The following is a 23,881-nucleotide window of genomic DNA, read 5'->3' as shown; positions in this document are numbered from 1 at the left end:
ATAAAGAAATCCACGAGGAGATGACTGCTATATATAAGGATGAAGCCCCATCCTATGGCATTGTGAAGCACTTTCATAGACAGTTTAGGCTGTCTATGCCAGTGGTCGGACATTGGTAGAATCTGAGCCCATTCCAGGTCATTCCCATTCAGCCATTGATGGCAGCACAATCAGAAAAGTGGAGTCGTTAATCATTGAAGATCGCTGGATATCTGTGCGTGAATTGTCCTAGTAGGTGAAGATTAGTGTGGGCTCTGTTGAAACAGTCCTTCATGACCAACTCCATTTATGGAAATTGAATGCAAGATGGATTCCCCGATTATTAACTGGTTTCCGGAAGACTGATCAACAACAGAAATCACAAGAGTTGTTAGCTCTGTGCCAAAAAAATTAAGTCTTTTTCTCTCATCTAAACACTCAGGATGAAAGTTGGATACACCATTTCGACCCTGAAAGTAAAAAGCAGTCCATGGAATGGCGACATCGTGGTTCTCTCCCCCCTCCATCAAGAAGGCAAGGATCCAAGCGTCAGCATGAAAGATCTTGCTGTCAGTGTTTTGGGATGAGGAAAGGTGTAATAATGACTGATTACCCGCCGAAAGGTAGAACAATTACAGGTGCCTATTATGCCAACTTACTCCCAAAATTATGGGAGAAAATCAAAACATGTAGGCATGGCATGCTGTCCAAAGGTGTGAGAATGCTTCAAGACAATGCCACAGTTCACACTTCTGAAATTGCAACAACAAGACAATGCCCCAGTTCAAACTTCTGAAATTGCAACAACACAAGCAGCCACTTGTGGATATGAAATATTGCCCCATCCAGCCTACTCACTCGATCTTGCACCATCGGACTTCTTGTTGTTTCCTTCCCTCAAATCATTTCTTCGGGGGACCCACTTCCCTGATGATGAGACACTCATTTCTGCAACAGAGTCATGGTTCAAAGACCAACCTCACCACTTCTACAGGTATCTGTAGCCTCATCCACTGATGGGAAAAATGTTTGTTATTTGTTATTTGGTTTTTAGGAGCATTAGCAACTAAGGCCATATTGCTCCAGGATATGCGGTGGTCATTTCTTGACCTTTCCGCATCCTCCGTATTTGGTGGTGACGGGCTCGAACCCCGGTCTAATCAAGAAGCATGTACTACGCACTGCTGCTCCTTCCCACCTGGCTACGGAGGCGCCTGGGAAAAATGTCTAAATCTGCATGGTGGCTATGTAGAGGACTAAATCCTGTGCCAAGAATCAACAGGCTAGCACCTCTGCAGCTAGGTTAGGACAGTTCTTTATTGAACCACCCTTGTATATATAATTTGTATTGTGAATTTTTGTTTATAGTTATATTATTGTAATAATTATCATATAACATATTTTTTAATATTACACACACACACACACACACACACACACACACAAATCGGATCTAATAGGCAGAAAATTGAGTAGGGATGCCACAAAATAAAATAAATTACTTAGAGGTGCTGTTATTAAGTAAAAGGTCGAAAACCACTGGCTTAGTGCATTGGTAGCAGAGCCAAAAAAAAATCCAATTTAGGGCTGAAATTAGTGACAAAAATGAATTTTTTTTATTGTAAAAGGAGATAATACCAATTAATACAGCAACTAGGATTGCAACACAAAGCCCTACAGATATGCATCATGCATACACCCACACACTGCTGAAATTGTTAAATAGATTGTACATTAATGCACTGTGATCATTGCTTACCAGTGGTTATATTATTTGAAGATTCTTAATATCTGATGGCTCCTTACAGTTAACTAGTTCAAAAATTTGTTTTTTTCCTTGTGGCAACTGTACCATGCTTATGTAGAAATCAGTCATCCAGAAACATTCTGCTATTGCATGAGTAATGAGCCCATCATTTCTGGTTGATTTATGGAAAATTTCTCTTAATGTGAGCACCTGTGTATGGTGAGGAAATCCATCAGTGATGCTGCTGGTCCTCCAGATTAGCATCACTGGGGTCCAACACCCACAGCTGGGTTCCAGGCTAACTTCATAGGAATCCACTGCGTTTGCTGTGTGTGTTGCAACCCGTGGAAACTTGGAAAGAGGGATCTGGTGGCTGAGGAGCTCAGCTTCAACACCACTTTGGTCCCTGCTTCAACAAGATGGGTTGATCCTGGAACAGCTCGCCTGCAACTGTCAATGCCACGTTCGTACTCTCATGGTCTGAAGGGTGGGATTCAGGCTGGCATCAATGTGGGTATGTGACTGAACCAAAATTAAAAACACTGAATCCTGATAACATTATTTCTTCTGGGGCCCCAAACACAGACTTTATCAGAAAATAAAAATGGAAAAACAGACAATGCCAATGCAGTAAAGAGACCCTGAACTGAAGTATACTGTCAGGTCCTATTCCAAGATTTTAATCATGCTTTCAAAAACTGAGAAACCTATTGGGAAATTGTCACCCTTTTTCATAACAGAAGGGTTAGCAGGTTCCTCAAATTCATTTCAATTAAGAGGCTTCATTCTGGTCATCTCTTCAATCAGAGGAATACCAATTACCATCACACCTTACAGAACACTAAAGTCATCAAGAGGTGTCATCTCAGAGTGAGATCTCCTTGAGGTTACCAAGGAGGAAATCTGCTCCACATTGAAGTCACAGGTAGGGATGGCTGTTAAAATAATTTCTGTGCATAGGGATTGGATTTTAGGAACAACCAGAAATTTATCCTTATCCTTATCTCCAACGTGTAATTCAATAAAAACTGTGTACATAAATTGCACAATACGGCCATGCATCCTAAACCCACTGATGTTTCAAATTCCAGAAATATGGCTATTTGCAGATGGCCTTCCTGTGCTTGATGTTGGTACAAAAGACCAAGAAAGCAATGCATGTACAACCACTAAACCCATTTGTGTGAACTGTCAACCCTGCATATTCAAGGGTGTGCCAGCAGTGGACGTCACCACCAAATACGGAGAATGCGGAAAGGTCAGGGAATGACCACCGCATATCCCGGAGCAATATGCTCCTAAAAACCAAATAACATAACATAACATAGCCAGCAGTGGAAACAAGAAAAGCAAATACAACAACACAAAGCAGAGCTGAATATTTCATATCAGGAGGTGAGAAAATTGGTAATGGCAATAAGTAGCAATATGCCCACATATGCTCAAATGGCTGTAGCGAAGCATTCTGTTTGGAACTCAAATAGATATGACAGTCCCACCAAATGAATCTTTTGTTCCTATTGCATGCTACTTATTGAACACTTAAAAGCCAGTACAAAATACTGAATCAGCTGCCACTCCCATATTGATACCACTTACTGCTCCACCTCTAACTAAACCAATAATATGGAGATAGCAAAAAATTTGACTTGCTGTGCAACAAATGAAAAAAATAGAGGTAGAGGTGGAGGAAACAAATGAAGATGCAGTCTTGGAACTTGTTTTGGAGTAAGATGTAGACACTGGATTTGCTAGGTTCATAGATTGGCCCAGCAAATCTAAGTAATGTCCACATTAAAATTTCTGCAGTGGAACTGCCATGGTTTCCCTCAAAGTAGTGAAGACATCTAGGCCTTCGTGCATAAATATGTGCCAATTTGCTTCTGCTTACAAGAGACATATTTAAAGACAAATGGAGATTAGCATTAGTTGAGACATATGATGCAAGAAAGCAGCTTATACAGCATCAGCCAAAAAAAAAAAAAAAAACACCTTCCCATTTCACCCATCTGGTCATTCCAAATGTTTGTCTAGTTCAGCCTTAAATTTATTTAAGATATCAACTTCCACAACAACAGATGGAAGTCTGTTCTAGCAATCAACTATCTGCTGGCTAAAGGCAAACTTCCCCACATCTATTCTACAACTGTCTTTCCTCAATTTGAATGTATCCCCCCCTCAGGTTCTTAATCTGAGCAAACAGAAGTATCCTGTCAGCGTTGAGCCTACTCAAACCATTCAAGGACTTGTACACCTTAATTAGATCACTTTGCAGGTGCCTACTCTACAGATACTGCAACTTGAAGATCCTTATGTTTAGCTGTACTATCATCTGGAAAGACAGAGCTGGGGATGGGCCTGCCCACGGTGGTATCACCATCCTTGTAGGTATCCTTACACTCATTCAACCTTTGTCACTGACTGGTAACGTAGAGCCGGCCCGGCTAGCCGGGTGGGTAAAGTGCCTGCCTGGCAACCCAAAGGTCGCGGGTTCGATTCCCACCTAGGGCTTGGATCAAAGTACTGCAAAAACCTTGGGAGGTGCATTATGGTCACAGAAGCCTATGCACCAACAACTACCAAAAAAAAAAAAAAAAAAAAGGTAACGTAGAGGCCATAGCGATTCATCATCTCACAGTAGGATTTCTTTTAATTATCTGCTCAATCTATTTGCCACCTAGGAATGACATCCCCCAGCTAGACCTTGGCAATCTCGTTAAGCAATTGCTGCTCCCTTTTATATTACTAGATCGTCTCCAAGAGCTACTCAAGGAACTTAATATCAAGGTAGACAAGGTTGCCCAAACACCGAAGCAACCCCTTCCATCCTGGCATGCTCATGTCCCGGCATGTGACTTGTCCCTTAGAAATTGGGGAAAGTCGGATACTCCATCATCTGTCTACCTGCAGCTTTATTCAGCACACCGAGCTGAACATTCTGACTTCGCGCCAATTTATACAGACGGTTCGAAGTCGGAATCATATGTGGGATCTGCTGCTGTCTTTACAGACAGCACTACATCAGAGCAGATTCCCTCTGAATGCAGCATATTTACTGCAGAGCTGCACGCCATAGAGTTAGCCTTGGATCACATTAGTGAATGCCAATACCAACGGTTCATTTTATATTCTGACTCTCTCAGCGTGTTACAGGCTTTAATAACCGTGAGATATAATTCTCATCCAGTTCTGTCTAGCATTCAGCAGAAGATTCACTTCCTCCGTGAACATGAATATGATATCCGCTTCTGCGGATATCATATTCATGTTCACGGATTCCTAGCCACATTGGGATTAAGGGAAAGGATTTGGCTGATACCGCAGCCAAATCAGCAATTCCCAATAATAATCGCTGCCTGTCAGTCCCCTATACAGACTACAGGCAAATAATACACGAGAAAATACACTCCCAATGGCAGCATTCGTGGAATAGACAGACTGCGAATAAATTATATCATATAAAACCTGTAATTGAACCGTGGCAGTCTAGTCTGCGCAGGAATTGTAAGGAGGAAGTTGTTCTTGCCCGGACCCGCATAGGACATAGTCATTTGACTCATTCGTTTTTGCTGAGGGCTGATGATCCTCCTATGTGTGAGTCCTGTGGCACAATTTTAACAATAAGACACATTTTAGTTGACTGTCCAGATTTTAGCAATATCCGTTTTACCGCTTTTAATCATCTGACTGAGCCGTATACACTCAGTCAGATTTTATGCGACAATGACAATGTGTCTGCTGTTTTTAGCTTTTTTAAATCAAAAAAGGTTTTTACTCGTATTTAAAATTTATACGTTATTGTTATTTCTTTTATTGATATACTTTTTATTATATATCTGGACATGGTGGCCTAACTACTTAGGTCACTGAGAGAATAAATTTTTATATATTACCTGGTCTTGGCGCATTATAGCCTTAGATGCTAATGCGCAATAAAATCCAAATCAAACAAACAAATTATATTACTAGAGAATTTAAATGGGCATAGTGCTCTGTGGGGGTAGTGCTACCATCAATGGAAGGGGTTGGATTATAAAGTATATGCTTGAAAATGATTGATGTCCGCATTTGATGTCTTGACTAGCACTTCTTACTCTTAGTTATCCTGACACAGCCCATGTGTTTACATTATCCATGATGACTCCCAGCAGTCCTTGAAATTCCCAGCATTTTGCTTTCCAGGCTGCTGCCCTTTCCATTAGAAGCAATGGAAGAATCACTTCCACCTCTGCCTGCAGCTATTTTGAATCTCTTAGTCTGTGCATCCCCCCCCCAAACTAGCAGTTTTCTGACCTACCTAACACTTGCAAATATTCTTGCACCCTTTCTGTTTAAGTGTATCCCATCCCTTTAGAAGCAGTCTCTCCTGTAATCAACCACAGACCACACTGAGAAAAATTTTAACACCTGAGCCTTGCACAATCTCTCAAGGACTGAATTTATTGACAAGGCTCTCATCGTATACTCCCTCCTAACGTGTCTGAGCACTTAATGTCATTAGTACCAATGTGTACAATAGTATCAACCTTTGTGCCCTTAAAACATGATGTCTGCTCTACAACATCATCAACTTTTGTCCCTGGCAGACATACCCTGGTCTATTCCACCTAGCCTTTTTGCATTGTATATTTCCCTGACAATAGTCGCTGACAATAACTAGCTCCTGTGGGTCCAGTGCATTCTGCCTTGGGATTGCTGCTGTGTTGCCTGATGATCATGTGCACGTTCTGGCATTGATTTGGGCAGCTGAGAGCTTGATTGACCCCAATTTAAATCCTTCAAAGGCATCCACCCTGTTCTTCAAACTCTCATAAAGGCCCGTAACGCTGAATTGGTACCTAACATCCTCACACTCTTTACATCATCGAGCACACACAAAGACATCCCCCCCTTAGCAATATCATGTCATATTCCAGATAGTTCTGCAACATCAAACAAGCAGTATATTTCTTAAGGCTGTGATTCATAGGACAACCCCCCCCCCTCCACCCTTAGTTCTCCCCTGAGCCATGGCGCTCCCACTACCTTGAGCTCTTTGCTTTGCTGTTCTGGTCTGAGGCATGATTTCCATTCAAATTCAGTACAATTAAACATACTACACTAAATTTATAACTAATGCATAATAACACTATACACTGGTTATGCTATGAAGTTTATGTTATTAAATATTCAGTATATATGGAAATATCAAGCTTATAATGTATATATATATATATATATATATATATAGTCATATAAATTAGAATAAGGTTTAAAATAATAAAATAATGCCAGCAGTACAGCAAGACAAGAGCGAAAAAACAAAATTAAACCTAAATTCAAATCTAACAGGGAGGGAAGAGAAAGGTAACAAGAATAAAAATATATTGCAACGGAAACTCTAAATTAATTTAGAAAATCTAATTATACGAATAATAATTCATGAAAATTTAAAGCCAATTAAATAGAAATTTAGCGGTGCCCCCTCTGATGGGCACCAGGTCCAAATTTATGTGAAATATCACCAAACAGAGATTTAGACCATTCACAATAAAACAAAACAAAACAAAACAAAACAAAAATAGAAAAAATAGACTGACAATTATGCCCCATCTCAACAGAGGACCACAAGGCCAATAATGGTCAGGGAATCGCATTTCGAACGCTAAACAAATCACCGCAAAGGCGAAATAATCGCAAGATCAGTCCACCGCACCGATCCCCAGATCGAACTGCCAATGCAGGGAATTGAACAGCGGTGGTCCTGATGCAGCAAAAATCAAAAATAGAACAGACAAGAGCACTACTGACAAAAGTAAACTTAACCCGTTTATATAAACAAGCTCTACCCTCCTTTTTATTTTTATTAAGTAATACTTCTTTTCCAACATTATTTAAATATAATTGTCACATGATAGTATTGGGCGAATTGCTAACGCTGCGCCTGTACTGCCATCTATAGTTTATTATTTGTTTATATAAACGGGTTAAGTTTACTTTTGTCAGTAGTGTGGCTTTGTACTGGAGTGCTCTTGTCTGTTCTATTTTTGATTTTCTCTGCATCAGGACCACCGCTGTTCAATTCCCTGCATTGGCGGTTCGATCTGGGGATCGGTGTGGTGGACCGATCTTGCAATCGTTTCGCCTTTGCGGCGATTTGTTTAGCGTTCGAAATGCAGCGATTCCCTGACCATTATTGGCCTTGTGGTCCTCTGTTAAGATGGGGCTTAATGGTCAGTCTATTTTTTATATTTTTGTTTTGTTTTGTTTTATTGTGAATGGTCTAAATCTCTGGTGATATTTCCCATAAATTTGGACCTGGCCCATCAGAGGGGGCACCGCTAAATTTCTATTTAATTGGCTTTAAATTTCAATGAATTAATATTCGTATAATTAGATTTTCTAAATTAATTTAGAGTTTCCGTTGATATATTTTTATTCTTGTTACCTTTCTCTTCCCTCCCTGTTAGATTTGAATTTAGGTTTAATTTTGTTTTTTCGCTCTTGTCTTGCCGGACTGCTGGCATTATTTTAAACCTTATTCTAATTTATATGACTGTTTCAAGAATCATGTAGAGGAATGTTCTTTTTGCTGCCTTTGATGTGTGCTGTACCCTCCTTTTTATTTTTATTAAGTAATACTTCTTTTCCAACATTATTTAAATATAATTATATATATATAATTCAACAGTAATGGGTTGATATGCTAATTTTGCAACGCCTGTGCCGCCATCTATTTTCCTTTTTTCTTCTATATAAGCTGATTCAGCTTACAGTATGTCAGTGGTGTGGCTCTGCTCTAGAGTGCTGTCTGTTCTATATTTTATTTTTCGCTGCATAAGGACCACCGCCGTACAAATCCTCTGCATTGGTGGATCGATCGGAGGAGGGAGGGTGAATTGGTACTTCGATCTTTTCACCTTGGCGACGATTTGTATAGCGATTGAAATGCAGCGATTCCATGACCATTATTGGCCTCGTGGTCCTCTGTCGATATGGGGCATGATGGTCAGTCTATTTTATTTTAATTTATTTTGATTTTGTTATCGTCTGGTAGTTCCTTTAACCCTCTTTTGGTGATATTTCACGTCTTTCGGAACTGGTACCTCTGGGGGGGTACCGCTAAATTAATAAATAATTGGCATTAGTCTAAATTTTGTATAGTTTTAATTGGATTTAAAGTTCAAAATTATACAAGGGTTTATGGGCTACTATTTATATCTATTCTTTCTTTTCGTTCGATTGTTTATTTGAGTTAATTTTATGTTAATTTTCGCTCTACAGTTTTTGCCATACTACTGGCTTATGTTTTATTTTATTTAATTTAACATATTGAATGTATTTCAGCTTCATATGGAGGAATTGCATGTCGCTGCCTCTAATGAATGCTTAATTATTTATTTATTTATTTCATTATAATTTAACTTTATTTAATATAATTCAATGATAGTATATATATATATATATAAATAATAATTATGAATAATAAAATTAAAATTAAGTAGAGAAAATGGATTTGAATTTGAATAGCGATAAAATGAATTATCGATAATATGAATTATGGATCAGGGACACTGCAAGAGCAAAGGTACCCTACAACCATAATGTATATATAAAATTATTTTTAAAGTTATGTGTAGAATGTAGTAGGTATAAATCTATAATATAACTAATGCTAATAATGAAAATACCGTGTATCCTGGGAGCGATATATGTTGATTAAAGGGGGGAAGAACGGAAAAGAAAAATGTAACATTATAAACAAAGTGCGAATTTTGAAAAAATGTAAATTTTGAAAAGAACGACCAAGGTAGAAATAGCAGATTTTTGAAAAGAACGACCAAGGTAGAAATAGCATTGCAGTATCTTTCATAATTTCTGTGTCTTCTTCAGTGGTCATCCACCCAAATTATGAAAAAGAACAGCAATACTCTTACTTCTGTTTCTGACATGTTCTGTATGTCAAAAAAGGTTTGAGCATCATGTACTTAACTTTAACCTAGCGTAGCTCCACCGCTTACGTAAATTACATAATATACAGACACCAAAATTCGTCTAACGCTAGGAGCCGCTAGCGTTTCTTCGCATATATACACGGGTTAGCCTCCGGCACTGTCTTTTCTGTCAACCCGTCCAGTAGCGGTAAGTTCTTGTCATTCGGACAGTACCTTCCTTTGTCTTCACCTTTTTGGTGGGCCACTTACTTCTGTAAGGTCATCCATGTTCTGCATGTTATACTTTTGGCATAATATTTTTGCTTAACTTGTATTTTATTTATTTATTCAAAATTTATATTCTAAATTATTTTAGTTTTTACCACGTGTCTTCGTACACGTGTTTTTTGACATACAGAACATGTCAGAAACACGGTATTTTCATTATTAGCATTAGTTATATTATAGATTTATACCTACTACATTCTACACATAACTTTAAAAATAATTTTATATATATATATATATATATATATATATTTCATATCTCCTATAAAGTTTGTTATATGCATTACATGGTATCATTACAGTTGTTAAGGTCTGAGTAGTTATAATTCACAATATATTTGTCTGACTGACATCAACCTAAATGATTCAAACTTTCAAGCTACCAATTTTCCACAAGTTAAAATTAAAGAATTAAATTCAAAATAACACACAAGTTTATTAGTTAAAATAAAAAAATTTATGCCAACCTGTGAGATTTGAGTCTATGAGCTACTTGTTTACCTACAAAAAGTTTTGTCTTACTTTACATACTATGAGATGAAGTTAAGTTATTAAAACATGCAGGTATTGCGATGAAGTTTGTATGCCTCTTCCTGTACTGAATATACTGCTAGAAAGCTACATAGAAGCCTCCAAGTATCTCCAGTGTAAATACTAAAACAGCGGTGTCAACATTTGAACATTCTTATCAATACAGCACTATGACAGCAAAAGTAAACTGTGGTTTTAAGCAATTCCAAGGGCCAAGTAAAGATCAGCTGCACCAAATTAATCAGAAGTTACAAGAAAAGAATTTTAAATCAATAAATAAAGTTCCACTTAGTGACTCCTGAAAAAACATCTAGTCCAGTAGCCTCATCGAAAATGTGTACAATAAAAGTTCTTCCTTAGTACAAAATGTTTAAAACAATAAATTCATTCATGTTTTATCCTCAAATTTGAAAATGGTATTTTCTGTAATTTTATTTACTCACTCACTCGTCATAAAAAGGCCTTTTTTGCTGGTTACTGGCATTTTTGGTACTGGCATTTTGCCAGTACCAAAAATGGGTACTGGCAAAAATACACAAATGAGTACTGGCATTTTGCCAGTACTCGTTTGTGTTTTCATGACCAAAAGAATGTTTCTTGTTTCAAATTAACTGCATTAACTTAATTTATTCATTTTACTTTGAATTAATGTTAGCATGAAAACAAAATTGATTTAATTGCATTCCTGCTAGAGTATATTCATGGAAAAATGAAAAGAAAGTTAGGCAGTTTAAAAAAAAAACACTTTATAAAAAAGTGGTATTTTTTCTACTAAATATATTTTTTGTGAATAAACCAAAATGGAAAAAAAAATTTTTTTTTTTTAAATGCCTATAATAAGCTGTCAGGTTTTGCTATTGTACTAGTTGTATAGTACTAGTTCCTTCAGCCATGCAAACATCTGCAAAGCTGAAGCATCTAGTACTTTTCCTCTTTCTATTATAATACTACTTTCAAAAATTCAGTACCGTTTGGTATTAGTTGGAGTCAGTTCATATACGAGGGGTTTCCGAAAAGTGAGGTAACACTTTTTTTCTTAATAATGGTGAAAGGGAATGAGATGAAATGTGGTGGACAGATAGACCCGTTAATAACATTCAAAAAGACCGTCAGTGCAGTGTTGCGGTACTGTCGCCTCACAGCAAGTTCCAGTTGCAAAATGGCGGCTACCATGTGAGTGTGGTCCAAAACAGGTGTTTGTGAAGTTATTCGCTTTTTGCAAGCAAAAGGGTCTACACTAAGTGACATTCAGTGTGAACTGGTTGCTGTGTATGGCAAAAAGGTGATGACAAAGAAGCAGGTGTGTTTTTGGTGCAATTAATTTAAAGCAGGCTGTGTTGACATTGAATATCGACATCTGGCAGGCAGGGCTTCGTTGAGCAAGACAGAAGGCAACATTTCTCGTATTAAGGGAATTGTTCTTGAAAACAAGCACATGAAACTGCATAAAATTGCACAAATAATGAATGTAAGTTTAACAGTCACAATGCCAAGGACATCGTGACTGTTCATGATGTCCTTGGCCTTCGAAAGGTGTGCTGTCGCTGGGTGCCCCGACAATTGTCAGAGGAGGACAAAGGAAAATGCATGGGGATGTGTCTGGAGAACCTGTTGCAATAAAGCAACGAAGGAGAGGATTTTCTTGCTCGCATAGTCACAGCGGACAAAACATGGGTTCATCACTTTACCCTGGAGAGTAAACAAGACTCCATTACCTGGAAACTTCCACAGTCTACTGTGTGCAAAAAATTCAAAACTGTTCCCAGTGTCCAAAAAGTCATGGCCACAGTGTTCTGGGATCACCAAGGCATTCTTTTGGTGGATTTCTTGCCAAAGGGAGGAACAATCAATGCACAGCATTACTGTGCAACTTTGGAAAAACTGAAAGCCAATGTTCGACACAAGCAACCAGGACTCCTGACAAGCGGCGTGATTTTGTTGCACAACATGCAACTCCACACCACACCACTCATGAGTGGTTGAGCTGTAATCGTTGGAAAACTCTGTCACATCCCCCTTACAGCCCAGACTTAGCGTCTTCAGACTTCCATTTGTTTGGCCCTCTGAAAAAACACCTTTCAGGAAAGCATTTCACCACGGATGAGGAAGTTCATCAGGTGGTGCGATGTTGGTTACTATGTATGGGCATGGACTTCTTCAGTACTGGTATCGATAAACTGATCCATTGTTGGCACAAGTGCATCAATAAAACTGGAGACTTTGTGGAGAAGTAGAGCATGTTCACTTATTTCTTGGTGTTTAATTTCAACTTCGTATTATTACACATCATCGAGAGAAAAAATGTGTTACCTTACTTTTCGGGAACCCCTTGTATATTTCTTGACAATTTTTTGGCAAGATGTTTCATTGGTTTACAAAATACAGTGTATACTTTATTTTTAAAATAATATATAGTACTCTGCTTCTTTTCAGAATTTCTTGTTTGCATATAGTACTACATGCTGTTTTCCAGAATTTGGGACAGTTAGGTTTTTACTGTATTAGGTTTTGACAATCAGGAGCATATTCAGGGGTGGGCAGATAGGTCATATCACCCTTCTTTAACCAAAAATTTGAAATAAAAAAAAAGAATGCAGTAGAGGAGACAGTCTAAAGAAAAACTCAAAAGCCATGTTGCCATGCCCCACCTTACTATGATACCTGGACCTAGTTGCCATGCCCCACCTAACGATGATACCTGGATACGCCACTGTTGACAATCATTATGAATATATAGAAATTGTGAAAGTATACAAATGAAACATTTAGTCACATCATTAAACTCAAGTGAACATTAGAAAATAGCATTAGCAGAAGCATTCAATGTAAGAAAGCAAGCTTATGCAGCATCAGCCAAAAAAAAAACCCCTCCCATTTCACCCCTCCATTCGTTCCAAATGCCTCTCCAGCTCAGCCTTACATTTATTTAGGCTATTAGCTATCTTAACAAAAGATGGAAGCCTGTTCCACCAATCAACTACCCGCTGGCTAAAGGCAAATTTCCACACATCTATTCTACAACTATCTTTCCTCAATTTGAAACTGTGCCCCCTCAGGTTCTTAATCTGAGCAAGAGGAAGAATCCCATCAGCATTCATCTTGCTTAACCTATTCTCAGTGCCTTATACACCTTAATCAGATCACCTCGCAGGTGCCTACTCTCCAGGCACTGCAATTTGCAGAACTTATGTCTCCTTTGGTAAGAGCACCCCTTTGTTTCCCTCGCCAGTCTTGTTGCCCTTCTTTGTACTCGTTCTAGCAACTCTACATCCTTCCTAAAATGAGACCTCCAGACCTGTACACAGTACTGTATGTGTGGCCTGACCATTGCATTGTATAATGAGATAATCACCTCCCTGTCCCTGCTAGCAAAATTCCTATATATCATTGACAAGACTCCATAACCTGCCCTGGTAGTCCGTCTGCACTGCTCAGCGATTTTTAACCACAGGTATTTTTCACTTTCCGCTTCCCTGAGTGTAGTACCACACAGTTGGTACGTTTCTCTTGGGTTTTGCTACCCATATGCAGTACTTTGCATTTGTCAATGTTAAACTTTAGTTGCCACTTCTCAGCCCATTGGCCCAACGTATCTAGATCCAGTTGGAGTAGCACACTGTCTTTACTGTCGTTAACAACCCTGCTAACCTTTGTATCATCTGCAAACTTGGACGTTAAACGTGATATACCTTCATAAATATCATTGATAAATATACAAAACAACAATGGGCCCAACACGGAACCCTGAGGAACTCTACTAATAAGATTTGTCCATGAAGAGCAGTGTCCATTTATTACCACTCTCTGTCATCTCCCACTCAACCATCCTTTTATCCATTGTAGCAATCTACCCTTAATGCCATACCTCTCCAATTTGTACAGCAGTCTTTCATATGCAACAGTACAATCATGTACAATCTATCAAAAGCTTTCCTGAAATCCAGGTATATGATATCAGAACTATTATTTGGCATTCATTTCCTTTGTGACCACATAATAGTATCCAATCAAATTGGTCAGACAAGACCTCCTTTTAACAAACCCATGCTGTGTCCTATTACTGATCTTAGTAGAGCATTAGCATTAGTAGAGGCATTTGATGCAAGAAAGCAATCTTATGCAGCATCAGCCAAAAAAAAAAACCCACTTCCACTTCACCCCTCTGTTCGTTCAAAATACCTGTCCAGCTGAGCCTTAAACTTATTTAGGCTATCAACCTCCACGACAAGGGATGGAAGTCTGTTCCACCAACCAACCACCCGCTGGCTAAAGGCAAATTTCCGCACGTCTATCCTATATCTGTCTTTCCTCAATTTGAATTTATGCCCTCTCAGGTGATTATTCTGAGCTAGAGGAAGAATCCCATCAGCATTGAGCATGTTCAAACCATTCAAGGCTTTATACACCTCTATCAGATCACCTCGCTGGTGCCTAGTCTCCAGACACTATAATTTGCAAAACTTAAGCCTTTCTTCTTAAGAGCACTCCTTTGTTCCATTCACTAATCTTGTTGCCCTTCTCTGTACTCGTTCCAGCAGCTCTACATCCTTCTTGAAATGAGACCTCCAGACCTGTATACAGTACTCTAGGTGTGGCCTGACCATTGCCTTATATAAGGGAATAATCACCTCCTTATCCCTGCTGGAAAAATTCCTGTATATCATTGACAATACTCCATGAGCTACTCTTGCAGCCCGTCTGCACTGCTCAGAGAACTTCATATCTGCCTGCACAACCACCCCCAAGTCCCTTTCATTCTCTACCACTGTCAGTGTAGTACCACAGAGTTGATACGTTGCTCTGGGGTTGCTCTTTCCCATGTGTAGTACTTTACATTTGTCAATGTTAAACTTCATTTACCACCTCTCAGCCCATCTGCTCAACCTTTCCAGATCCTGTTGCAGCAGCATAGTGTCAGCAGTGTCCTTGACAACCCTGCCAACCTTTGTATCGTCTGCAAACTTGGACATTAAGCTTGATATACCGTCATCAATATCATTTATAAATACAGAAAACAATAATGGACCCAACACTGAGCCCTGAGGGACTCCACTAATAACATTAGTCCATGATGAGCAGTGTCCATTGATTACCACTCTCTGTCTTCTCCCCCTCAACCACCCCTTTATCCATAGCAGCAATTTGCCTCCAATGTCACACTGCTCCAATTTGTGTAGCAGTCTTCCATGTGCAACAGTATCAAAAGCCTTTATCAAAGCTATTCCTGCATCCAGTTCTTTTGTGACTGCATCATAGTATCCAACAGTATCAAAAGCCTTTATCAAAGCTATTCCCTGCATCCAGTTCTTTTGTGACTGCATCATAGTATCCAATCAGATTGGTCAGGCACGACTTCCCCTTAACAAAACCATGCTGTGTCCGAGCTATAACTGAAGTCTTGTCTAAATGATCCTGCAGTGCTTCTTTAACCAGTGCCTCCATTAATTTTCCTGGAACAGAAGTTAACCTCACAGGTCTATAATTACTTGTGTCAGCCTTTGATCCTCCTTTGTGAATTGGGGTCACATTTGCACATTTCCAGTCTATGGGTACCTCTCCTGAGTCCAAGGAACCACTCATAATTATGGTTAAGGGTTTGCTTACTTCCTTTGCTGCCTCCTTTAATATAACTGGATAGATCCCATCCACCCCGGGTGCCTTTCTTGTGTTTATCTTCAACAATTTCTCCTCCACTTTACTTCCAGTTATTTCAAGATTCTGTAGCTTACTGCTAGAGTTGAATACACCTCTGGCATTCCCCTCGCATGAATAACTCCTCATGTGTGAATGTCGATGCAAAATATTCATTTAGTTTGTTAGCTACCTGAGCAGGATCATCAACAGCTGACCCATCAATATCAAGTGGACCAATCTGATTCATCCCCTTCCTTCTAGAGTTTACATAAGTAAAGAACTCTTTGCTGTTTTTCTTTGCATCCCTTGCCAAGGATTTCTCGTAATCTGCCTTCGCCTGCCTAACCTCCTTTGTAACTTGGTTGCATATCAACTTGTATCTATCATAGGCTTCTGTGTCATGTGTTAATTTGTAAGTATCCCATGCATTTTTTTTCTCTGCCATATGCCTCATTAGTTCATCTGACATCCATTTTGGCCTAAACCTTGAACAATATTTCTTAGTTGGTATGTAAAGCCTAGTAGCTTCCAAGATAAGTTCTTTGAATGCTTCCCATTTTGAATTTGCTGTTGGTAACATCATCAGTTGGTCCCACTGTATAGAATTTAAATACTGTCTCAGTCCATCGTAGTCGCCTTTACGGAAGCAATAACCCTTCCCTTTACCCCTAATGGTAGTTACCTCTTTGAGTAAATCCCACTTCAGCACACTGTGATCACTGCCACCTAGTGGTTCATTTATCTGCAGATTCTTAATGCATGAAGAATCACTGCTAATAATCAAATCAAGAGTATTCCTCCCTCTAGTTGCCTCCCGAACAGGCTGATGTAGAAAACAATCATCCAATAAATCCACAAAAGCCCTGCTAGTGTGTGAGTGAGCAGCCCCCAAATTTCAGTCAATATCTGGGAAATTAAAATCTCCCATTATAAGACTCTCTGATTTACTGGCCCACTCTATTTCCCTGTACAGTTTCTTATTATACTCATCAGAGTCATTAGGCCTATAGCACACTCCTGCTCTCAATTTTGATCTCCCAATGCTTATGTCACACCAAACTGACTCAACACTGCACTGTCCAGCGATGTCGACTGGCTTCACTTCCTTGGTTTTTATGTGTTTCTTAACTAATAGCATAACCCCTTCCCCCTTCCTATCCTTTCTGTAGACGTTGTACTCCCCAAATTCCAGGTCTGCATCCCTTATATGTGTGTGACACCATGTCTCTGATATCCCAACAATATCTGCCTTTGATGTTTTGAGCAATACCTCAAATTCATCAAATTTATTTACTAAACTCCTAGCATTGGTGTACACGCAAGTATACATGCACCTGTTCTTTTTCTTAGCTACCCTAACACAACCTATGTGTTTACTTGTACCGCAATGACTTCCAGCAGTCTTTGAAATATCCTGCATCTTGTTTTTCAGGCTTCTGCTCATTCCAATAGAAGCAGTGCAAAAATCTCTGCCAGTGGCTACTGTTAATCTAATAGTCTTTGTCTCCCCCAAGCTAGCAGTTTTCCGACCCACCTAACACTGCCTCGATAGCATCAGCAAATATTCTTGCACCCTTTCTATTTAAGTGTATCCCATCCCTGTAGAAGCAATCTCTCCTGTTAACAAGTACAGTCCAGGCTGAAAAAAATTCTTCCCCTTGAGCCTTGCACAATCTTTCCAGGGCCGAATTGATCGACAAGGCTCTCATCATATAATCCCTCCTATCGTTTCTGGGTAGAATTGCAGACACTTTCAAATTCAAGCCTAATTCTCGGCTTTTGTTCAACAGTGACCTGTACTTGTTAAGTAATTCTGCCGGTCTCCTACGCTTAATATCATTAGTGCCAACGTGTACAACTATATATATCACCTTTTGTGCCCTTAAAAGATGATATTCGCTCTACAACGTCATCAACCTTTGCCTCTGGCAGACATACCCTGGTCCTGTTCCACCTATCCTTTTTACAAAGCATGTTCCCCGTTTCCCTGACAATAGAGTCACCAACAACTACTAGTTCCCTCGGGACCAGCGCATTCTGCCTTGGGGGTTGCCTCTGTGTCACGTGATGCCCAAGCGCAAGCTCTGGCGTTGATGTGGGCAGCTGCGAGCTTGATGGGCCCTCAATTTAGTTTCTTCGAGGGCATCCACCCTGTACTTCAAGGTCTCATATAGGCCCACAAGAATGCTGAGTTGTTGCCTGATATCGATACACTCCTTGCATCGTGCACACACAAAGACATCCCCCATGGCAGTATCATGTCCCGTACCCGATTGCTCTGCAAACATCAAGCAAACAGTGCATTTTATAAGGCTGTGAGTCAGAGGACAACTGCCCCCCTCAGTTCTGCTCTGAGCCACAGCACTTCCATTTGCTTGAGCCTTTTGCTTTGCTGCTCTGGTCTGAGTCATGATTCTATTAATTAATTATAATTAATTATGTTACGTTTGTAATCTAAGTCGTTATATGTATTTATTTAAAAGTACAATTTAACTGCTAACGAAGTTCAACTAACGCTATCTAGTATGGTATATAACTATCGTATCACAAAGGCGGGAACTTACGAACTTTATATCTACGGACACTTAAGTATTAATTAACTTTCAAATCTCGCTATCTCAATTCGGAATAAACTACCGATCGTTACTAGGTCTATAAGCTACTTACAGAAATAATTCGATGTAGAAAATATTCAAATCCACCATTACAAGACATTCTGATTTACTGGCCACTTTTATATGTCTGTATAGTTGCTTATTATATATTGAGCACAATCATTTGGCTTAAACATTCTCCTGCTGTGATGATTCATGTTTTCCTATTTCTTATGTCACACCAGATTGACCCATCATTACACTGGCTATCCATGTCAGCTGGGTATGCTGCCTTAGATTCTGTGTGCTTCTTAAACAAGAGTATAACTCCATTCTCTCCTCTCCTCCTGTCTGTCTTTTTTATATACATTGTATTCACCATATTCAGATTCTGCATCTGCTCTGAGTGGTTCCACGTTTCCAATATCCACAATTGATGACTGAATCAAAAATTTATATTTTGGGAAATGGAAGTAGTATAACATGTTAAAGGTTTCTCTTTTATTGTGAAGGAATCGAGAACAATTACACAGTCAGTGTTTCTAACAGTGAGAATTTTCATCATAATTCTTCATGTTAGGTCATTTAAGATTCTAATCACTTTATGTACAACATAATAATTATTTTTTTATTTTTCCAGAAACATACATATTGTTTCTTTTGGTACAGTGTTTCAGTTTGATTCCCCCCCCCCCCCTTTATAAAAATAAGAAAAAAAAACTTTATTTCACTTGACATGATTATTTTATATGAATACCTATGTTATACATAATAACTTTAAACTTTACATACATGTTTAATGCTGTATTGAACAAACTTAACCTGTGTTATAGAGTGGATCTTTAATACAAAGCTATAAAGGAACTGGAGGAATCTTTGAAGTTTGTTGGAATTGCAGAGGAGATAAAGTTGGTGCAAGTGCATCAGATGGAAGTGTAAGTATATACTGAAATCTTGCTGTTAGCATTATTTGAGAGCAAGTGAATTGAGCCAGAAATAAATCTATTATGAATGCACAAAGCATTATTGCTGATTTTGTTGAATTATTATTAGACACCAGTTTTTAATTTTATGTTTAAAGATCCAGTGATTATAAAATGATAAAAATTTTAGGAACGAGCAGAATTTAGGAACCAACCATAAAAGATTTGTAACTGAGACTTCATAAACCTCTGAACACTTGTTTGGTTGTGGGCCCTTTTCCTCTCCATTAATGAACATCATGGTTGCTTTCCCTTTCCAGATTTGAGTTTCTTCTTGATTCTGGTGAGACTTATGGCCAGCCCTTTTAGGACTTCATGTTCAAATATATGAGTGCTCTTATTTATGTTGTCAGTTGAAATTTTAGTTTTAAGATATTTATGTTTATCTTTGTTAGATTATTTGTGCTGTCACTTTTCAACATATACTTAAATTTATATTTTATAGAATTCATTATGTTGAACTCATCCATGTGTTCCACTTAAAGGAACATAGTAGATGCCTAAGATCATTCTAATACATCTCCCCCCCCAAAAAAACCAAAAGCTCTTTCCTTTGACAGTAGATATTTTTGTAAATATGACATTCTATTTTTCTGTAAGATGTTTGTTACACTAATCACAATCATGTAGTCGCTAAATATTCATACTCTTGTTTTTGTTTTCCCAGTGCTTTTTCACACCAGATGTACTCGGTATAATTGTCTATTGGATTTACTTATATGCTTTTGTTAAATCTATATACCTGGAAATTAAAAGCATAACATACTTCCATTTCTGTCCTGTCTCTCCTTTCTGTACATAAAAGTTTGTACCCTGACCTAGATAAAAGTCAGTAGGAAGATGCTGTTTTTAACATAAGTTGTCTACATATTCAATAACTGAAATGTGAAATTTCATTCCCGTAGGTGATTGTACACCAGAGGTGGAGCCCAGAATCTGAGGAAAGATGCTATGGTTGACAAAGTGGAGTATTGAGCAGTGATCAAATTCCTGAATTTGCAGGGCATGAAAGCTCAGGAAATTGATGAAGAAATGAAAGCTGTATATGAGCAGAATTGTCCATCCTGTGACACTGTAAAAAAGTGAAAATGGGAATTCCAATTTGGTCGTACAAGTGTCTTTGACGAGCCAAGAGAAGGAACGCCATCAACATCCACAGACAGTGAGATGGTTCCAAAGGTTGAGCAGCTGGTGCTGAGTGACAATTCATTTCATCGCAAATGCAGTGGGAATTAGTTATAGGTCTGCCCACAGTATTTTAAATGACCATCTGCACATGTCTAAGGTCTCTGCGTGATGGGTTCCAAGTTTGCTGATGCCTTTGCAGAAGCAATGTCAAATGCAATGGTCTCGCCAACTGTTGGATTTGTGTAATGCAGATGTTGAAAACTTTTTTGATTGGTTGGTGACAAATGACGAATGCTGGGTGTACCAGTATGATCCAGAGACTAAAGACATGTCAAAGCAGTGGAAGCACACCTCTTCCCTACCTCCCAAAAAAAGTAAAGACCACTCCACCTGTGAAGAAGGTGATGTCTGTGTTTTGGGACAAAAAAGGGGTTAACCTGACAGATTGCCTACCTCATGGTTCCACACTCACCGAGAATACGGTTCCACATAGAGAATACTACAGAAACGTTTCTAAAAAAATTATGCGATGTTTTGAAGGTGAAAAGGTCTTCTGTCAGACAATGCACTGGGTCACACAGCCGTTGCCACCACCAACTTTGTTGTCCAGTGCCACTTTGAACTACTGCAGCAACCACCCTATTCTCCTGACCGAGCACCATCAGGCCTCTTGTTTCGAGAAATGAAAAAACCATTGCGTGGATGCCCTTTGATTCGTGTCAGGAAGCCATCAATGAAGTGGAATCATGGTTTCAGGCAAAAAGTGTGGACTTCTATGATCAAGGCATTAAACAGCAGATCCATAGATTGGAGAAATGTGTTACTATACATGGAGAATATATAGAAAACAATTAAATTCCTGTGACGTTTCACCTTTCTAGGGCTATTATTTCTAGGTAAGGTACAAACTTTTTTGATACCCCGTCATATTGTATTTACGATATTTCTGTTATGGCTGCATTTGTTAGTTTATCCAGGACCTTTAATTCATCAAATTTATTATCTGCACTCCTGACAGTAGTATATAAAGATGTGAGAATCTGTCTTTTTGGTTTTAGTTTTGTCTATGCCGATTTCCAAGTAAGTGTATGTCCTAGTAGATTGGTCCGAATCAATGCAAGAAATAAATCTGCCAGATCTGGTTTTCATAATGCTAAATTTCTAATTAATTGTTACAAGAAATGCAATACACAGTTATATCCTCGTTGATTTTATAAAGGATTATTCAAAATATAATGTATTTCAAAATTGCTATGATAACAACTAACGAAGTAACAGGGCTTTTTATATATACCTTGAATATACCTTGCTATTCAAACCTGGACCTTTCTAAATGGGTGGCAGTGATGTGAGTTGGAATCAGCATGGAATTGTATGGTATTTGAATCACATACAAGAAAATTTAACCTATCTGTAAATCACTAGTCTCCTTTATAAATTAAAAGATCTTTGGTTCCATCAGTTCTGAATAAATAGGGTCCAATTGGAAATGGTCCTTATGATCAGACAAGAACCATTTTCAGTTGAATGCTGTTAGCCCACAGCACTGATGGCACAAAAACCCCTTTCTAATTTACAAAGGAGACTAGTTTTTCTGGGTTCACACCATTTTTCTGTCAATGACAGTGTATAGAATAGATGATAATCTCACAGTGTAAGGGAGCCTGCTTGTATCATGTTGTGCAGACCACTGGAAAAAACAACAGTCAAAGAGATGGAATGGTGCTGTGGAAATGTTTGTGTAATGGAAGTGGTCCCACCCCGGCATATCTAAAAATATGCCTTCTCTGCATTTGTATTCTGATGGAGATGGTTTTTGGGATGGTAACTGTCACCATCCATCATGCCCAGTGTATTTGCTAGTGAATGTAGAAAACTGCAGTATCTACCATGGCTGCTTCTATCCTCAGATTTTAACTGTTTTGTGGTTTAGTTTGGCATTACATATGTAGGAATGCAGGCTCCATGTTATAACTGTGGATTTGGAGCCATTATTGCTACACAAATATCATGATACATTGCTACATAAATATCATGATCTAGGCTAAATTCAGATCATCGAGGTATATTATTCTCCTATTTGATATTGACCTGATATGTCTTGTATTTTACAGATAGTGTATAATTGTGTTAATTATTTTAAGACCATCTCTGCTAATAATAATGTAATGTAATTTTTTGCAGGTGTTTGTATTGGATCTTCGAAAATTGTGAATATTAAACATTTATCAGCTGTAAACATCATCTTCAGTCCACCCTCTTATACTTGAACATATTTGGTAATTCCATGGACTTGTGAGATTTTAGGTTCAAGTGATACAGACAGTGAAAGACAAATGAGGCATAATTTGTTGCCGTACGTTACTTCATTTCAAATGGAATTCTTTATACTGACGACTGTTTCTCATCTGGGATGGTAACAACAATAGAGTAGATGTAATATAGCTATTGTGTGTTGATTAAATAATTACAGTTTTTATAATCTTTGATAGAACTGTTTTATTTGTACATCATCATACATTGAAATTATTCATTTTACATTTCAATTTGTCTCTCAATGTTTATTGTGAATATCGGAGCTAGTGCTTCAAGTTCGAAAAAACAAATAATTTAATCAGAAAAATTAGTCAAGCTGTTCTTTTATTCTATACGGACCTTACCTTATCAGCAGTAAAATGCTGCATTAATATTGGAGCTGAGGGATTGAGCATGAAGAAGAAAGAATTATAGTAAAACAGCAATGAAAAATAAAATAAATTAAAAACCTCTCCATTTCTAAATGGTAAAACACCTTTTATAGTGGCTCATCTGAAAAAAATAAAAATTTTCAAACAATTAAATGGCCTTCTCCTGGATTTGAGATTAATATTTCATTCAAGTAAGTATGGTTTATTCCTTTTTATAATTTAAGTTCAAGGATTTAAATGATTTTATTTTAGTTGAATAGTTGATTGGATAAGACTGGTATGTCAGTCATTGAGTGTTTTTTATTACTGGTATGGGCATGATGAGTATGTTCACCATGAAATTTCTCTCATACATTGCTAGTTTCTTTAAGTACAAATTTAGAAAACAAGACTAACA

General features: G+C 38.3%; 1 protein-coding gene across 4 annotated transcripts in view; it reads left to right on the top strand.

Annotated features, from left to right (window-relative positions):
* Positions 1-23,222, top strand: part of ebi (transducin beta like ebi) — a 307,663-nt gene extending 284,441 nt beyond the window's left edge. For all 4 annotated transcript variants that reach the window (XM_090381672.1, XM_090381699.1, XM_090381689.1 and 1 more), the window contains 2 exons: positions 19,520-19,621; positions 22,982-23,222. In XM_090381672.1, the coding sequence (XP_090237798.1) occupies positions 19,520-19,621; positions 22,982-23,011 (132 nt within the window). In that variant the 3' untranslated portion in view covers positions 23,012-23,222. The remainder of the gene's footprint in view (positions 1-19,519; positions 19,622-22,981) is intronic.
* The last annotated feature ends 659 nt before the right edge of the window (positions 23,223-23,881 follow it).

This window comes from Mastigoproctus giganteus, chromosome 1, assembly GCF_048544385.1.
Source record: "Mastigoproctus giganteus isolate SK-2022 chromosome 1, ASM4854438v1, whole genome shotgun sequence".
Taxonomy (NCBI): Eukaryota; Metazoa; Arthropoda; class Arachnida; order Uropygi; family Thelyphonidae; genus Mastigoproctus; species Mastigoproctus giganteus.
The sequence above is the reverse complement of the archived record's forward strand: the minus strand, read 5'-3'. Positions and strand labels throughout refer to the sequence as shown.